General features: G+C 46.3%; 1 protein-coding gene across 5 annotated transcripts in view; it reads left to right on the plus strand.

The window, feature by feature from the left end:
- Positions 1-18,078, plus strand: part of ATXN7L1 (ataxin 7 like 1) — a 248,047-nt gene that overhangs the window by 211,361 nt on the left and 18,608 nt on the right. For all 5 annotated transcript variants that reach the window (XM_043588617.1, XM_043588618.1, XM_043588620.1 and 2 more), the window contains 3 exons: positions 2,316-2,599; positions 5,765-5,847; positions 6,710-6,966. In XM_043588617.1, coding sequence (XP_043444552.1) covers positions 2,316-2,599; positions 5,765-5,847; positions 6,710-6,966 — 624 coding nt within the window. The remainder of the gene's footprint in view (positions 1-2,315; positions 2,600-5,764; positions 5,848-6,709; positions 6,967-18,078) is intronic.

Raw genomic sequence — 18,078 nt, forward strand, 5'->3', positions numbered from 1 at the left:
TGAACCAAAATCAAGAGTCAGACACTTAAGTGACGGAGTCACCCAGGCGCCCCTCAACAGGAACTTTTTAAGCAGGCCTTTATAATATGTGTTTTTAAAGCCAGGATATTGACATGTAATTTAAGTTCCATGAATTTTGTGATTTGTTGGGGGGGGAGGGAGTGGTTTGTATTTTTACTTGTGATAAAATACGCATAAGAAAATGTGCCATTCTAACCACTTTTAATGTATAGTGTTAAGTACATTCACGTTGTACAACCAATCTCCAGAACTCTTCATCTTGCAAAATGGCAACTTTATACCCATGAAATAACAGCTCCCTGTTCTCCCCCAACCCCAGCCCTCGGCAACCATATTTCTCCTTTGTGTCTGTATGAATATGACCACTCTAGGTACCTCACAAAAGTGGAATCTTCTGATGTTCGTCTTTTTCTGACTGGCTTGCTTCACTTAGCATAATGTTCTCAATGTTCATCCATGTGTCAGAATTTCCTTCCTTTTTAAGGCTGAATAATATTCCACTGAATGGATATACCACAGTTTGTGTATCCAGCCAGCCATTAATTGTTGTTTGGGTTGCTTTCACCTTTTGGTTGTTGTGAATTATGCTGCTGTGAACATGGGTGCACGCCTATCTCTTCAAGACCCTAATTTGTATGGTTTGTGTCTTTTAAAATTGAGTGAGGGAAGGAGCCTAGAAGAATCCCATGTCCCATGGTTTTACATTTTTTTACCATTCAGAAAAAAAAAAAATCAGGAATGCAGCACTAATTTCAGCAGGTAACCTCTTTCCAGCTTCTTACTGTGCTGACTTTTCAAGGGCTTCTTGTGCTTCAGTGCTTTGTGAGTACTTTGCAAATTGCCATTAAATAGAAGGTAGCAGCAGTCGGGGCATAACTCAGTGATTGAGACACTGATCAAAGACGAAATTATCAGGGACTTAGTGTATTACTGAAACCCACTGTTCCACTTTCCCTTCACGCAGGACTTGAAATCCCACACCATCCTTCCCCAGGTCAAGAAAGCACATGGTCCGAGGGTAAAGTGGGTGAAGTCCAGCGACAATCTGCTTAACCACTGAGTGCCCTTCTCACTGGCAAAGACCTATAAATAACACCTGTGATCCTGTTTCAAAGTCAGCAAAGAGGCAAGGGCTCAGGGGTCGCTAAAATAATTTCATGAACAAATTGGTCCAAAAAACGATCTGTGACTAAATCTGAGAGGAGCCAGCCAGCCACGTGGACAGATGAGACTCCTCCCCTGCAGAATCAGCCTCTCTCTCATGCCCTACATTGTCTGCACGTATGTATAAGCTATATTCTAGATCATTTGGCATTCAAATAGCTAAGTCGGCTCCTCTCAGCTCAGAGATGATTGGGGAGCTGAAGTGTTAGCGTTCTGCCCTCCTACAAGGAGGAAAGAGAACAGTTCAGGAACCAGAGAAAAGCTTATTCATCTCATCTCATCTTTCAAGACCCTGAGACAGAATCCTCCACAGCCCCCGCAGACACAGGGTCCCCCAGCATTACATGCACAGAAATCAAACGCATATCCATTATCGGAGAAATCGCAGGGAAGTGGGGCTATGGTGACAGATTTTGAAGAGCAAACATGCACCTTTGTGCTCTGTCTTCTTAAAATTCATCCTCTCACCTGCCAGCCTTGAGAATTGCCTATTTACATAACTAGCTGCCTAAAATGGCATATTAGATAATGTTACATGGTGCCTCTCTCAGTCTGAGCCCGTCCCCAGGACAGGAGTGATCCAGAAGTCCTCCAACAGCAGGTAGCGTGGCTCGCTGGCCCGCAGCCATGCCTCCGTGCGGCGTGAGCCTGTCAGCGCTCCCGAGCTAAGCAGATGTCAGGCCTGATCGCCGAGGTGGGAGACCAGCGAGCAGCAGGGGGAGGGGATGTGAGTCAGCAAGTGGCACGGTGGCACACCCTCTTCAGGGGACAAACAGCATCTCTTCTGAGCTTCACAGCGGGCACCTTGTTCTGCCCAAGGTGCTGTCTCAGAGACCGCCGACATGTCAGGGCTGAGAAGGGGGAGCTGCAGGGTCTATGAGGACAGCCGGTACAGGAGGTAATCAGTCAGCTCTGATGCCATCCCTGGCGCTGCGCCAGCCTCGAACCCCCCGTTGGCCCTTTCCAAGGCACAAATCTCCCTCCCATCAAGGGATTGCGCTGCTCGCTTGTAAGAGGAGTATAAATAAGTGATAAGGAAGTGTTCTGATGAGGGTAAGCGGGTATAGCTTCTCAGCGGACCAGATGTATCAAAGAAGGCAATTGTGTGTGTCTATTCATTTATTTTTCAGCGTTCCGGTTCCTGTAGTCAGTTTAGAGAAAATCCCTAATCTAGTGAAGGCAGATGGTGCCAATGTCAAAATGAACTCAACAACCACTACTGCGGTCACCTCCTGCTCCACCTCGTCCTCTGCCGTCTCCACCCCACCTTTAATTAAGCCAGTCTTGATGTCTAAGTCAGTGCCACCCTCCCCAGAGAAGATCTTAAATGGCAAAGGAATTTTGCCCGCCACAATAGACAAGAAACACCAAAATGGCACCAAAAACAACAACAAGCCTTACAGGAGACTTTCAGGTATGTGTCTGTGTCGTTAGAGTCGGGCTCATGATTAGAGCGCCTCTGGGTCATATTTGTAACCAAGGAGCGGTGTGTTCTTACAATTAAGTAGGTCTGTTTCATTTTAAGGGGGACACGGAATTTATGTGCAAACAGGACCCCTGCCTAAAAATGCGAGGGAGAAATGGTTCTCTTATTTCTGGGTCGGACGAGGTCTCTCCCTCGACTCAGTGGGAGTTGATCCTCTTGACCCGGGAGGCAGGATGCTTTCCACCAACCACAACAGCCCATGCATTGTGATGGTCTTACCGTGTGCTGATAGGCTGGCCTGCTCCCCGGGTTTCCGTGGAAGCCTCAGTGCAGGGAAGGTGGACAACCATAATGATACCCCACAGTACCTCAGGGCGGGCTCGGGACAGTCCCATCTACCCCACTCTGTCCTTTGGTCTAGTTGGCTGCCATGTTGATTCTGTGGTCTGGAGCTACCACTGCCTTTCCCACATAATCAGGTTGGAATTGCCATCCAGGAATGCTTGGACTAGCACAGCAGGTGAGGTGTTGAGGGATTTCTCCCAGATCTACTTCTTGGTTGTCCGCATAGACACTCAGGATCCCTGGAAAGGTGCACTTGGCCAGTCTTTGAGGCAATGGCTGCCCTTAGAGGCCCCCATAGGGATGATATTGGCTTTGGATTTGTTGTAGAACTAAATCTGGCAGTTCTGCTTCCTCCAAAAGACCAAGAAATCTATAAACTTTATAACGTCTTCACACACCATGGGCATTTATCAAATGTTGACTAGAAAAAAGAAAATACAACGAAAACCACCCTGTGAGAGAGAAACTGGGCCCTCTAGTAGGAGCATAATTCTTAATCAACCTAAGAATTGTGGGTCATTTTTATTTTGTACTTTGTGTTAATGTGTATTTTGGTTTTCCTGTCTTACATCTGTAACTTAAAAAAAAAAATTATTTCTTAAAAGTACTTTGGCCCCAAAGCATTCAGAAAATTTTTACCCTAAAAATGTCTCTATGTACTATTCACCCACTATCAAGGAAGGAAGGTAGGGCCTGGCAGTCTCTTGGAGCCTTGCGGGGCCTCCCTGTGTAGACAGGAGCCCCCTACTCCTGGCTCTCTTCCTGAATGGAAAGTTCAATTTCACTCTGCAGAGCTGGGTGGTAACATCCCTGGAAAAACCAGTAGGCCCGGCTGGGCAGTGTCCAGAGGCAGAAGCGTGACCATGGCTGCCAGCCTGCACCCTGACCTGAAGTTATATGGGGCGGGGGGGGGGGGGGGGGGTTCTTGTTGTCTGTTGGTTTTGCATTTTGTTGGTTGTTTTGTCTCATTGGGTCTTTTGTTTCTATCTCGCTTGTTTCTATCTCGCTTTGACATTTGGCGGCCAGCTCCTATTGCCCAGCCAAGCAACCTGCTCAGTTGCGGGCCAGTGTGAGAGCTGGTGTGGATCCGGGCCCCGGTCTGACTCCGACAGGCCTGAGGGAAAGAACTCCATGGCAGGCAGCCTGGGGCCCGGCGCCCAGGCCCTCCTTGGTGGGCAGCGAGGGCACACAGGAAACGGGAGTCTCCAGGCCTCACAGTTTTCTAGTCCTAAAAGTGAAGCTAGAGAAAGGCGGGGCAGGGGGGCAGGGGGGGGGTGGATGGTGCCTGGCTGGCTCATTCGGTGGAACATGCAACTCTTGATCTTGAGGTTGGGAGTTTGAGCCCCACATTGGGCGTAGAGATTACTTAAAAATCAAGTCTTTGAAAGAGAAGAAGATGATGATGACAATGACAAAAACAAAAAGAGGTGGGAAGCATTTTGATAGCCAACCAGGAAATCTGTCTTGAACGTCAGAATGTTTTTTATCGAACCATCATCATCACCACCGATGCAGCCACCAGCACAATCCCCAAACCCTCTTTTAAAAACAGAACACATTCAGTTATTGTGCTCCGAGTAACCTCCTTTTAGTTTGCAGCTATTCAGACCTCTTAAGGAGACATTCCCAAATTTATATACAACCCCCGCCCGCACACCCACCCACCAACACGGCTGCCGGCCTCCCTGAATGCCCAGAAGAGCTGTGTCATCCCTGTGCTTCAGGACTCAGGTGTCTGCTGGGTGCCTTCCAGAAACAGCACAGACCATCTGAGAGGTGGACCTTTGAAGCCTAAAGGGTCCTTAAGGGATTGCCTCACTTCCCCTCCTTCTCCAGGGGGAGAGAGCATTGCTGTAATCCAGAAGGAGCAAAGTATCCATAAGTGGGCATAATAAGTTCAGCGTCCTTAGAAGTAATCTCACCATGAGCCATCCACAGTCCAGGGAGAAGGCGGGAACTGGAGAAAGCCTAGCCTCTCTGCAGCCGCCCTTCAGCCCCAACAGGCTGGCTAGCCCTGGCTCATTCCCATTTGGAGCAACAGGGCCCGTGCTGGGTGCAAAGCAAGCTGGGAGACTAGCAGGCCCTGCCCTCCAGGCAACTTACAACTATGCAAACACATATAGAGCACACACCCGACCTTTCCCCCTGCCCCTGCCTACAACTTGGCCAGAACATTCCCGAATCAGGTAAACGAGATTTCTGGTCAGCGCGGCTGCACGGAAAGCCTGGTGCTGAAGACATGGCAAAGCACAAGAGAGGCAGGTCACACTGACCTGTCAAGGAATAATCTCCCACTTAAATGGCTAAAAACCAGCAGCAGGAAGGCAAGGTTGGGGGAGCCGCCCAGGACACAGTGGCCCTTGGGCCTCAGGCCCTCTTCCTGGTCTGCAGCCAGCTATGCCCAAAGTGCCAAGTACCTGGGGAACTCTTCAAGTGACATAAAGTGTGACAGCGTCAGGGCTCCTCGCCCTCTGGTGCCTGCCCCCACCCTCCCCCGGGCGCCTTGTGCTGCATTTACATCCCTCCCGAAGCTGGACCTGGAACTCAGGGGTCAAAGGGGAGCGCCATTTTCCCCTGAGCGGTTCTTGAAGCATTTTAGCTGCCGGTTGGGGGAAAAAAAAAAGAAAAAGAAAAAGAAAAAGAAAGAAAGGAAAAGAAAAACAAAACAAACAAACAAAAAACCCAGATTGCCTGACAATGTCTCACTTGTTGGTGCAAATGTGCATTTTTTTTTTTAAATGTAGTCTTAATGCCAAATCCTATTTAGTCTCCTTTTTTCTTATATTTTTTGTTTGTTTCTTAAACCAGAGAGAGAATTTGACCCAAATAAACACTGTGGAGTATTGGATCCCGAGACAAAGAAACCTTGCACAAGATCCCTCACCTGCAAGGTATTTCTCTTTCCATAAAAAATACTTCCTGCTCTCGCTGGGGCCTTTGTCGAAATGTTTGCATGCCACTCTCTGCACACGGCAGGGTGTGGAACCTCGACATGACCCCCAGCTGTTCTTTGTAAGGGAAATGCTTTCTTCTCTTCCATGGTAGCAGAGTGCCTGCCTCAAGCTGGCTGGCTTTTTAAGAAGGAAAAAAAAAAAAAAATAGGCTTCCCCTGTTACTTGTGAGGCCAGACAGTAAATTGTATTTATAGGCACTCACAGGCGGTTCTAAACCCTGCTACGTTTTAATGTATGCGGGAGCGGCGGCAACGGCGGCAGCGCCTGAAAGGCAGCCCCGGAGGGGAGGACGAGCGGCCGCGCCCCTGATCCGGCCACGCCGGGTGGCCACGGGGACAGCCGACGCGAGGCGGCCGCCATCGGGTAGCCCCCGGCCCCCGTATTTCACACTGAAGTGCTAGTGCTCCCCGGGCTCGAGGCCGTGGCCCCCTCTGCCCGGTGGCCCGCCGTGTGTGTCCGGGCCAAAGCCAGCCTCCCACCTGCACCTGGATTAACTCTAGCGCGCCCTCACCGTTGCCTTTCATCCAGAGAGGTTTCCGTGGGCTCTGTGCGGAAGCTGGTCATCCTAAGCCATTTTCTGGAGGAAGCTTTGGCTTCTTAACGCCAGGAGTGTAGGGCATGGTTGCGTTTGTGTGGTGTCTGCCTCTTCCCAGCCACAGAACAGGAGCCGTTGCCTTGAAGTTGACTTTTCAAGCACCTCCAAATTCCCATGAATTGCTGTTTCTGAAATGGAGGGCCTGGGGAAGCAGGTTTATGTGCTGATCAAAGAGGCTGTGCTTTTCATCTCTCTTCTCCTTAGACACATTCGCTAAGCCATCGGAGGGCAGTCCCAGGCCGGAAAAAGCAATTTGACCTCCTTCTGGCAGAACACAAAGCCAAGTCCCGCGAAAAAGAAGTTAAAGATAAAGAGCATCTCCTGACTTCGGCGAGGGAAGTACTTCCAAACCAACCGGGGCCAGCGCAGGACTCTCTGCCAGGACCTTCGGGGAGCTCTGGGCCAGAACCGAAAGTCGCATCCCCTGCAAAATCCAGGCCGCCTAACTCTGTGCTTCCTAGGTAAGTCCCATTCGGCAGTAGAAGCCCTGAGTCCTTGGTCAAGTGGCTCTGCCTTGCTGGGTCGTGTGTGGGCTGATCACGTGGCATCTGGAAGTCGTAAGAGCCCTACCTCGTAAGGCGGTTGTGAAGTGTAAGTGAGATCACGGGCATAAGGGGCTCGGCCAATGCCCACCGTATAGTGTTCAGTGGGTGTTCCTGCTGTCGTCATCCTCATCACCATCATCACCATCATCACCATCATCATCATCACCATAGCAGATCTATTTCAGACAGTGTGTGTTTTTACAGAGCAAGAGTAATCTGGAAATTAATACCTGGAAAGGCTGAGCTATATCAGCCACCGGGCAACTTTCTGGTGGCCTGGGTTTTTAGATTAGTTGGACGCTCCCGACACAGAGTGGGGTAGTCCTCACACCTTAGGAGCCCATTTGCCACGATATCTTGTGACTTTTTTTCCACGAGTCTCCTCTGATCGGGGCGAAAGGAAAATTGGCATCACAGAGGCTGTTTGTCCTTACATTTCCCTCCACACCAAGAAAGCTGAGCCATCTGTTTGGGGTTTTATTTGGTTGTCCTGGACAGAAAGGAAAGAACAGAAAACAGAATTAAAACCCATTTGGATTAAGAACGATTTAAAATCTATGCGTGTCTGTTTTGATGAGCCGTGGGGTACTAAGCAGCCGACCGATTTCCAGGTAATAAGACAGGGAGCCCTTCATTCCCAAATATTTATCTAGTGCTTGCTTCATAAGCAAGGTACAGACAGACCTCGTTTTATTGCGCTTCACAGATACTGCAGTTTGTTACAAATTGAGGGTGTGGGGCAACCCTGCATCGAGGAAGTCTGTCGGTGCCATTTTCCCAACAGCAATCGCGCACTATGTCTCTGTGTCAACGAAGTGTTTGTTAATTAGAGTATGTAAATTAGATATAATGCCATTGCACACTTAATAGACTATAGTACAATGTAAACATAATTTTTCTATGCACTGGGAAACCCCCCCCCAAAAATGAATTCGATTCACTTTATTGCAATATTGGCTTTATGGCAGTGGGGTGGAACCAAACCCGTGATGTCTCTGAGGTATGCCTGAACTATGTTAGGTACTTCCAAGCAGTAGTACAGAGATGAACGAAATTAGAGCCTGCTTTTTAAGAATCTAGAGTTTAGGGGTGCCCAGGTGGCTCAGTCAGTTCAGCGTCCAACTTCAGCTCAGGTTATGATCCCGAGGTTCATGGGTTCGAGCCCCATGTCGAACTCTGTGCTGACAGCTCGGAACCTGGAGCCTGCTTTGGATTCTGTGTCTCCCTCTCTCTCTGCTCCTCCCCCACTAGCACTCCGTCTCTGTCTCTCTCTCTCTTTCTTTCAAAAATAAACATTAAAAGTTAAAAAAAAAAAAAAAAAAGAATCTAGAGTTTAGAAGATAAGACTCAAATACCCAGAACTTCATGAAAAGGAAACATTAATAATAAAATATGAGACTTGTAGATAGTGGTATTTTCAGATCATTTTTAATGCATACAGTATGAATCTCAAGGGGTAATTGTTTAGTCAGCAAGTAGGCATGAAGAGAACACAGTTGTGGGCGCCTGGGTGGCTCAGCCGATTAAATGTCCGACTCTTTATTTCGGCTCAGGTCATGATCTCACAGTTCATGAGCCTACAGTTGGGAGCCTACTTGGGATTCTCTCTCTTCCTCTCTCCCTGCCCCTCCCCTGCTCGCATACTCACTCTCTGTCTCTCTTTCTCTCTCTCTCAAAATGAATAAGCTTTTTAAAAAAAATTTTTAAAGATTAAAGAGAACATAGTTATAAAAGAAGGGGATGGAGTTGATTTTTAAAGCAAAAGCAAATATTTGATGACAGTTGTTACTGATCTACTGGGTTCTCACCTTCATGCCTTCCACTGGCACCAGCCAGATCCAGTTTGATAGCCAGAGTCCCTCTGTCAGAACCGCCGACCTTGGCTTCAGGTTCAGGAGGACACAGTAGATGGAATGGCCCCACACACACATTTCCTGCATCATAACCATTGCTGTGTTGTTACTACCAACTTATGTGTCCCACTATTTTGCAGGATCATTTTACAACTACTTCTTACTGTCACGCCAGATGTTGGTGAAGGATATTACCTTTCCTTAGCTTTGGAGTTCAGCAGATGGTTCTGTTCCAAATTTCTGGGAGGGGATTCAAGCCTATGTACAGCGGCTTTCAAACTTTTTTGTGGCTGTAGAACTTTTTTATTCCTACAAAACCGTACATGGTACCCAATATAAAAGCAGACCTTGGAGCGCGTAGGTGGCTCAGTCGGTTAAACATCTGACTTCAGCTCAGATCATGATCTCACAGTTCGTGAGTTCAAGCCCCACATCGGGCTCTGTGCTGACAGTTCAGAGGTTGGAACCTGCTTCAGATTCTGTGTCTCCCATTCTCTGCCCCTCCCCTGCTCATGCTCTGTCTCTCTCTGTTTCTCAACAATAAACGTTAAAAAAAAAAAAAAAAAAAAAAAGCAGACCTGCCTCCACCTAACTCCAGCTCAGCTCTGCTTCCATCACACATATAACTCGCAGCCTGCTGTCCCCCCAGCCCACCCGAGGGATCCCTGTCAAGTCCCCAAGGGCTCCGGGGAACCCAGTTTGAAAACCATCCTTTATTGTATGGTTCAGGTTCACCATCAAGATGGAGGCATTTCTCACCCTAGCAGACAGAGTACCTGGTGTAACGGAGAAGCCATGGGGCAGCTGCTAAAAAAGCAAAAACAGGCAGTGGAGGTTTAAGAGCTGCTTCTTAATGGTCCTTTTTTACTTAATTTTCCAGGGAATGTTTGTCAATAGAGAAATACCAAGTGTTTATGTTCTCATAAGGAAGCAGAAGAAAGAGAAAGAATGAGGTTAATCAGCAAAAAGAATGTCTCTGAATGGAAGAGGCAAAGGGGGTGCATTAATGTTGGCTAACAATAATTGTTAAAGATGTTTTTCAAGGTTGAGGTAGGCACCAGAAAACTCAGGGATGAACTCTGCTCAAACTTTGTGGGAAATAATGTTCTTTTTCACTTGGTTTTACTTAGGATGAAATGCCATACAATCAGGGATTGAAAAAGCATGATCAGAATTTAATGCCCTCCTTGGGGCATCTGGCTGTCTCAGTCAGTAGAGCATGTGATTCTTGATCTCATGGTTGTAAGTTCAAGCCCCATGTTCGGTATAGAGATCACGTAAAACTAAAATCTTTAGGGGCGCCTGGGTGGCTCAGTCGGTTAAGCACCCAACTTCAGCTGAGGTCATGATCTCACAGTTCGTGAGTTTAAGCCCCATGTTGGGCTCTGTGCTGACAGCTCAGAGCCTGAGGCTTGCTTCAGATTCTGTGTTTCCCTCTCTCTGCGCCCCTCCTCTGCTCTCACACTCTGTCTTTCTCTGTAAAAAATAAATAAACATTAAAAAAAAACTAAAATCTTAAATAAAAAAAAAGAATTTTAATGTCCTCACCTAAAACATAAAACATTGTTTCCTCATATTCATGATATACAATACATATAATATTTCAGTCACGGGGCGCCTGGGTGGCTCAGTCAGTTAAGCGGCCGACTTCGGCTCAGGTCATGATCTCGCGGTCCGTGAGTTCGAGCCCCATGTCGGGCTCTGTACTGACAGCTCAGAGCCTGGAGCCTGTTTCGGATTCTGTGTCTCCCTCTCTCTGACCCTCCCCCGTTCATGCTCTGTCTTTCTCTCTCTCTCTGTCTCAAAAATAAATAAACATTAAAAAAAATTTTAGGGGCGCCTGGGTGGCGCAGTCGGTTAAGCGTCCGACTTCAGCCAGGTCACGATCTCGCGGTCCGGGAGTTCGAGCCCCGCATCGGGCTCTGGGCTGATGGCTCAGAGCCTGGAGCCTGTTTCCGATTCTGTGTCTCCCTCTCTCTCTGCCCCTCCCCCGTTCATGCTCTGTCTCTCTCTGTCCCAAAAATAAATAAACGTTGAAAAAAAATTTTTAAAAAATGTTTAAAAAAAAAATTTTAATATTTCAGTCACAGTAATTATTGCTAATTGGCAAAAAAATTATCACATGTAAATGGAAGTATTGTAATCCCTTCGCAATCATGAATTCCTTTTGTAGGAAATGCTACCACGTGTGAATTTCTTTTTTTGTTTGTTTATTTTGAGAAAGAGAGAGAACATGCCCGTGTGCACAAGCTGGAGAGGGGCAAAGAGAGAGAATCCCAAGCAGGTTCCGTACTGTCAGCACAGAGCCCAATGTGGGGCCCAAACTCACAATCCGGAATGTGATATGGTGACCTGAGCCAAAAATCAAGAGTCACGTGCTTAACCAACTGAGCCCCCCCCCCCCCCCGGTGCCCTGTGTGAATTTATTTCTTACATATTGTTTGGCAATTTTGAAAATATTTCACTTCTCATATTCTTGAACTGCAACCCATTCTTGTCAAGGGTTCCTGAGAAAAGAACTTAGGTCTAGAGCTGGACAAGTTTAAGTCAGATAACAAGCATTGGAACAAGGCTGGAAGCGCAAACGTCAGCTCCATGCTTACTAACGAGATGAGCACCATCCTGTTTCTGGGTTTCTCCAGCTTCAAGCAGCTCATCTATAAAGCAGAGCTAAGAAGAATTAAGTGATAAGTACTAAGCTCCTAATAAGCACTCAATTAATGGAAACTGGTAGTCAGTGGTAGTAGCATTTCATGGGAAAGCAGTGTGAGTAATAAAGGCCTTGGTGCCACCCAATTTCCAGTTGCCCATCCTTCTGGCCACTGCTTACCAACCTGGGGGCCCTTGAATAACATGCTACTGTGCTCTGTTTCTTCGTCCCGACTCTAAGGGAACATCCCAAGAGCTATGGATGACCAGCCTAACCAAAACCATGAGGATTCTTTAGGAAAGGGGGAGGAGAGCAGAGGGTTAAGCCAGGCTCTGACAAGCCAGTCTCTGGCCCCCAGGAGGGAGGGAGGAAAAGATAGGCTGTGGAAGCCAAGACTGACAAAATCTAGGCACATTCCCCTCTGTCTCGTAGACGCTCGCACATCTCATCTTAAAGTATAAAAATGGCAAAATCCAATGACTCTTAGACTGACAAGGGTAGTGCGGAGACAGACAGAAGGTTCTAGATACCTAAAAAAGGGCAAAGATGCTACTGGAGTGAAAGCAACTCCAGCTTGTGCCTCATTAGGACAAATGTTAGGGCTACACTGTAAGCCTCGGCTGAATATTTGTCCCTCTGCTTTTTCTACAGCTGTTTCTCAATATGGGGGGCTTTGAAGTCAAGCAGACCATATCAAGTCTCATGTCCACTTGTTAGTAGCTTTGCCACCCATTTCCTCATCTGAGAAGTGTAGATAGCACTTATACCCACCTAAAGCAGTGGGTCACTCGCACAAGAAAACGTACGTTGCATGCCTCGCACATAGTAGGACCCAGTTAAGGTCAGTTGCCTTGTGTTCTCTTCCCCAAAGCACTCAGACAGCCCGAGGCTCACGCCTCATCCAAGGGGTGGGGGAGGGGACTTTCTGTAAGGTTCCCTGAGTGGAACTGGGCACGGACCTTTATCACGTACATTGTCTTTAGACCAGACTGGTAACTGGAGAGCGGAGGGTGATGTCGTGCTGAGGGGGATGGCAGCTTACCAAACTTGAGCAATGTTTTCAACACCTTCCCATGACTGGTTGTCCCATTCCCCATCACTCCCTGCCAAGCCTTGTTTTTCCTGAGACACAGGTTGGTTCCAGCACACTCCTTCCCTCCCCAGGCTCTGCTGGAACGTCTTGGAAGCGTCTCCCATCATCGCCAGGAGGGTGGATACATCTCGAGTGAAACAAGCCTGGAAAGGAACACATTCAGAGCTCCTTCTTCACTGGTGCCTTGCACACCATCATCACTCGTGATTCCGGCTCCGCTCTCGGAGCCAATTCTGCTCTGGACACGGATTTCCATGCTCAGCTTCACTCTCCAGAATTCTCCTCCCCTCATCGCTCTTTTATCTGGCAAGCAGAATTTACTCTTAAGTGTTTCAACCATTTGTTTTCTTTTTTTCCTTAATGAAACTTTATTTTTTTTAATCCAAGTAAAATGGTCACATAGCTCAAAAGTCAAATAGAACCAAAAGACTTAGAATGAAAAATAGAGTTTGTGCCATGCTGGAAGTCTCTCCACCCACTCTGTGTCAGAGCACCTGTTTCCTGGATCCCATTGCCTTCCTCTCTCTTGGCTTGCTCCTTGATTTTGGTAGAGTATCTCCTCCATCAGTTTCCTGTGAAAAGGTTCAAGGGGGGTCAATTTTTAGAACCCTTACACGCCTGAGAAAAAATTTTTTAATGTTTTTATTTATTTTTGAGAGAGAGAGAGAGAGAGAGAGAGAGAGAAAGAGCACGTGTGTGCAAGTGGGAGAGGGGCAGAGAGAGAGGGAGACACAGAATTCGAAGCAGGCTTCAGGCTCTGAGCTTTCAGCACAGAGCTCAATGCGGGGCTCAAACTCGAGAACTTCAAGATGTCAGGCACCCCTGAATGTTTTTATTCTACCCTCACACTTAATTGATAATCTCTATGAGTATGTAACTGGATTGAAAATCATTTCCCTGCGTGGAGCACCTGGGTGGCTGTCACTTAAGCATCCAGCTTAGGCTCAGGTCATGATCTCATGGTTTGTGGGTTTGAGCCCCGTGTCGAGCTCTGTGCTGACAGTTCAGAGCCTAGAGCCTGCTTCGAATTCTGTGTCTCCCTCTTTCTCTGCCTCTCCTCAACTTGTGCTCTCTTTCTCTCAAAAATAAATAAACATCAAAAAAGAAAAAAAGAAAGAAAATCATTTCCCTACAGAATTATGAAGGCATTTTTTGATTGGCTTCTAGCATCAAAAATTTTTATTGAGAAGTTTGGTATCATTCAGATTCTCATTTCTTTGTGCGTGATCAGTTTTTAATCTCTGAAGCCTGGGGCTTTAAAATTTCAGGTTATCACTGGATATGGGTCTGTTTTCATTCATTGTACTGGGTACTCAGTGGATCTTTTTCATCTGGAAATCCCTGTTTCTGGGATATTTTCCTATGCTACATCTTGGCTAATTTTCTCCCCACTATTGTCTTTATTCTCTCTATTGACTTCCCATTAGCTGGATGTTGAGCCTTTTGCTCTGATGTTTTCATTCTTTTACCTCTTTTCCCCTGTTTCTCTTCATCTCTTGTTCTACTTTCTGAAAGATTTTCTTTTATTTTACCTTCAAAAGTGTATGTGAAATAATCCACTTATGATTCACTTTTTAAAATTCTAGGATCTGGTTCTTAGATAAAAAGAACTTCTAATTGCTTCTCAGAATATCATACAAGATACTATCATTTTGCAGAGGTAATACCATTCTAATATCTTTGAAGATAGGTTTTTTTTTTTTTAGTTGTTTCCTCTTTCCTTTGCTATCTTGATTTCTTTCGTGCTGTGCATTTGATGTTTGGCTAGTCGGTGTCATAATGGAGATGTTCCAGGAATGCTTGGTGATCCCTAAGCATTCACATTTAAATTTTTTTAATGTTTATTTATTTTTGAGAGGGAGAGAGAGAGAGCGCGCGAGAGAGCACAAGCAGGGGAGGGGCAGAGAGAGAGGAAGACACAGAATCTGAAGCAGGCTCCAGGCTCTGAGCTGTCAGCACAGAACCTGACGTGGGGCTGGAACTCATGAACCTCGAGATCTGACCTGAGCTGAAGGGGGGGTGGGGTGCCTAACCATTCACATTTAAAAGAGAAGCACTAACAGGCTGATTGGAAGTCTTTGTGGGGGTCTGTCAGCAAAAAGGATTCTCAAAGGCAAGATCTGGAAGCTTTTTCAAGGCCATTCAGTTTCTCAGGGAATGAATCCTTCATGGTGATTCCGGAAGTGCCCACTAACTAGAGATGGCCCACAGTCACCTTGTTTCCAGCCCTGTGCTTCTCTCCTGATCTCTGCCGAGCCCGGCAGCCCCTTGTCTAGGGTCTCTCCAGTTCAGTTTCTCTGCAGGGTAAACCTTTGTTCTCTTGTTGGAGAGTTGGTTGGAGAAGGTGGGACCTGGCAGGGGCAGTGGTGCATCATCTGGCCATGTGAGGTCGTGGTGTTGACCTGTAGGTCCAGCTACCACGTGGGAAGACCTTCAGCTCTCCCTCGAGACTTAGCCCACACCTCACCCATGACTTTTGCAGCCCTAGGTAGCTCCAGGTTCTGTGGTCAGCCAGCTCCTGGCCCTGCAGTTAACACTTCTGCAGACACGTTCTGTCTTCTCAAAGTATGTTAAAATCTCATGTTCACTCTGTATCCATTGGGATGTTTCAAGTGCAAGTAGCAGAAAACCTAGTCTTCCTGATCGCTTAAATAATTAAACATTTTATCACATGCAGGGCGCCTGGGTGGCTCAGTCAGTTGAGCATCCCACTCTTGATTTTGGCTCAGGTCATGATCCCAGGGCTGTGGGATCGAACTCCATGTCAGGGTCCTTACTGAGCACTGATGGGGAGACTGCTTGGGATTCTCTCTTTCTCTCCCTCTGCCCTTCTCTCCCGCTCATGTGCTCTCTCTCTCACTCTCTGTCTCACTCTGTCTCTCTCTCTCTAAAAATTAAAATTAAAAAAAAATCGTTGGGGTGCCTGGGTGGCTCAGTCGGCTGAGCGTCCGACTTCGGCTCAGGTCATGATCTCGCAGTCTGTGGGTTCGAGCCCCGCGTCGGGCTCTGTGCTGACAGCTCAGAGCCTGAAGCCTGCTTCGGATTCTGTCTCCCTCGCTCTCTGCCCCTCCCCCACTCATGCTCTGTCTCTCTGTCAAAAATAAATAAACATTAAAAATTTTTAAAAAAAATTGTTATCACATGTGACAAGAAGTCCAGAGGCGACAGGGCACCAGTCCCCAAAGATGCGGAATCGGCTCACATTCCCTGCCTTTCTTTTATTCCACCCTCTTCGGTCTTCGGGCTTCATGTTCAAAGTTTTTTTTTTTAATTTTTTTTTTTAACATTTATTTATTTTTGAGACAGAGAGAGACAGAGCATGAATGGGGGAGGGTCAGAGAGAGAGGGAGACACAGAATCCGAAACAGGCTCCAGGCTCTGAGCTGTCAGCACAGAGCCCAATGCGGGGCTTGAACTCACAGAGCATGAGATCCTGACCTGAGCTGAAGTCGGACGCTTAACCGACTGAGCCACCCAGGCGCCCCCATGTTCAAAGTTTTATAGCAAGATGGCTGTGGTACTTGGTACTTCCAGATGAAGGTGGAGACCACTTCCTTGTGTCTCTTTTTAAAAGTGAGGAAAATTTGCAACCTCCCCAGAGGAAAAAAAAAAAATTATGTATTTTTCACACCCTTTAACAAATCAATCATTAGCAAGATAAGTGAAATTCCCATTCTTGGTTTAGGGGTTAAATGGACTCTTAATTTCGGGTCAGGTCATAATCTCACCATTCATGAGTTTGAGCCCTGCATCAGGCTCTTACGGAGCCTGCTTGGGAGGCGACTTCTCTTCTCCCTCTCTCTCAATAAGTAAATAAAGTTTAAAAAATATTTAAAATAATAATAATAAATGTAAAGATATTTTCCTACATAACTGTGATGCTATTAATCACACTAAATAAAATCCAGCTCACTTTTATCTCCTGTAGGACAAGGAGGTCCTAACACAGTGGGAAAGGCCTCAAAAAGAGGCTGCTAGAAATTTTGGAAACCACATAAATGTCCATCGATAGACATAGTTAAGTAATAACTCAGTCAATTATGATCTATCCATACTATGGAATATTGGGGATATTAAAAATGATCTAATTCTACCCATGGAATGATTTCTACAACATCACTAGGCAAAAAAAAAAAAAGCATGTCTGAAAATAGTATATACAGTGTGAGCCAGTTCTTGCTTAAAAATGCATGTGCCCGTGTATGCACAGTAGAGAAATCTGGAAGGATATAAATCAGAATGGTAATAGCACTTGATCTTGAGTGGCAGGATTATGGATGCTGCTTTCTTTCTTTATATGTTTCAGCATTATCAGCATTGTTTTCCTGTATGTGTCTTCAGCCGTAAATAGGCAATAACGTTGCCCCTTCTGATACAAGGGAGTAGGTATGTGGCAATGCACCTGGGGAGATGTGTCCTCCGGACCATACACTTTGAACATGCAGAATGAATGGCATTTTTGTTTTCATAAATATGGGAAGGTGACAGTCAGGAACAAAGTGTCACAGCAACAGAGTTCTTGTAGTAACACTAAAAAAACCACCTGGGGCCTTGGGTTTGGTTTCTTATGGGCTTCGTTACTATGGTAAAATATACATAATGTAAAATTTGCCATTTTAATCGTTTCTACATGTACAGTATGTGGCATAAGTACCTTCACCTTGTGGTGCAACCATCACCACCATCCCTCTCCAGAACTTTCTATCATCTCATTTTGAAGCTCTGTACCCATTAAACACTAACTCCCCATTCCCCATCCACCATCACCTGTAACCACTGTCCTAGTGTCTGTCTCTATGAACTTGACTATTCTAGGTGCCTCATATAAGTGGAATCATACAATATTTGTCCTTTGTCACTGGCTTATTTCACTTAGCATAATGTCTTCAAGATTCATCCATGTTGTAGCATGTGACAGAATTTCCTTCTTTTTTAAGGTTTAACATTCCATTGTATGGATATACCATTTTATCCATTCATCTGTTGATGGACGTTTGGGACCTTTGCGGCTTTGCTTTAAATGACTGTGTTTGGGACACCTGGGTGGTTCAGTCCGTTGAGCGTCCAACTCCGGCTCAAGTGATGATCTCACGGTTCGTGAGTTGAGGCCCCACATCAGGCTCACTGCTGTCAGCACAGAACCCACTTCGGATCCTCTGTTCCCCTCTTTCTGCCCCTCCCACACTTACGCTCTCTCAAAAAATAAATAAACATTAATAAATAATTAAGTTAAATGACTGTGCTTTGGGGATCTGGTTTGAACTCAGGTATTTGACAGTTGGAAAGATTTCAGAGCAACGAAGAATTCCGAGGGAAGTTGAGGGAATAGGGAGAAAATCAACGGTGCTGTTTCACACTGCTTGAAGGGGCAGCTTTCAGAGAAGAATACAGAAAACTAATTTTTTTTCTCCAAAACTTCTTTTCTCCCTTTA

The sequence above is a fragment of the Prionailurus bengalensis genome, chromosome A2, assembly GCF_016509475.1.
Source record: "Prionailurus bengalensis isolate Pbe53 chromosome A2, Fcat_Pben_1.1_paternal_pri, whole genome shotgun sequence".
Classification (NCBI taxonomy): Eukaryota; Metazoa; Chordata; class Mammalia; order Carnivora; family Felidae; genus Prionailurus; species Prionailurus bengalensis.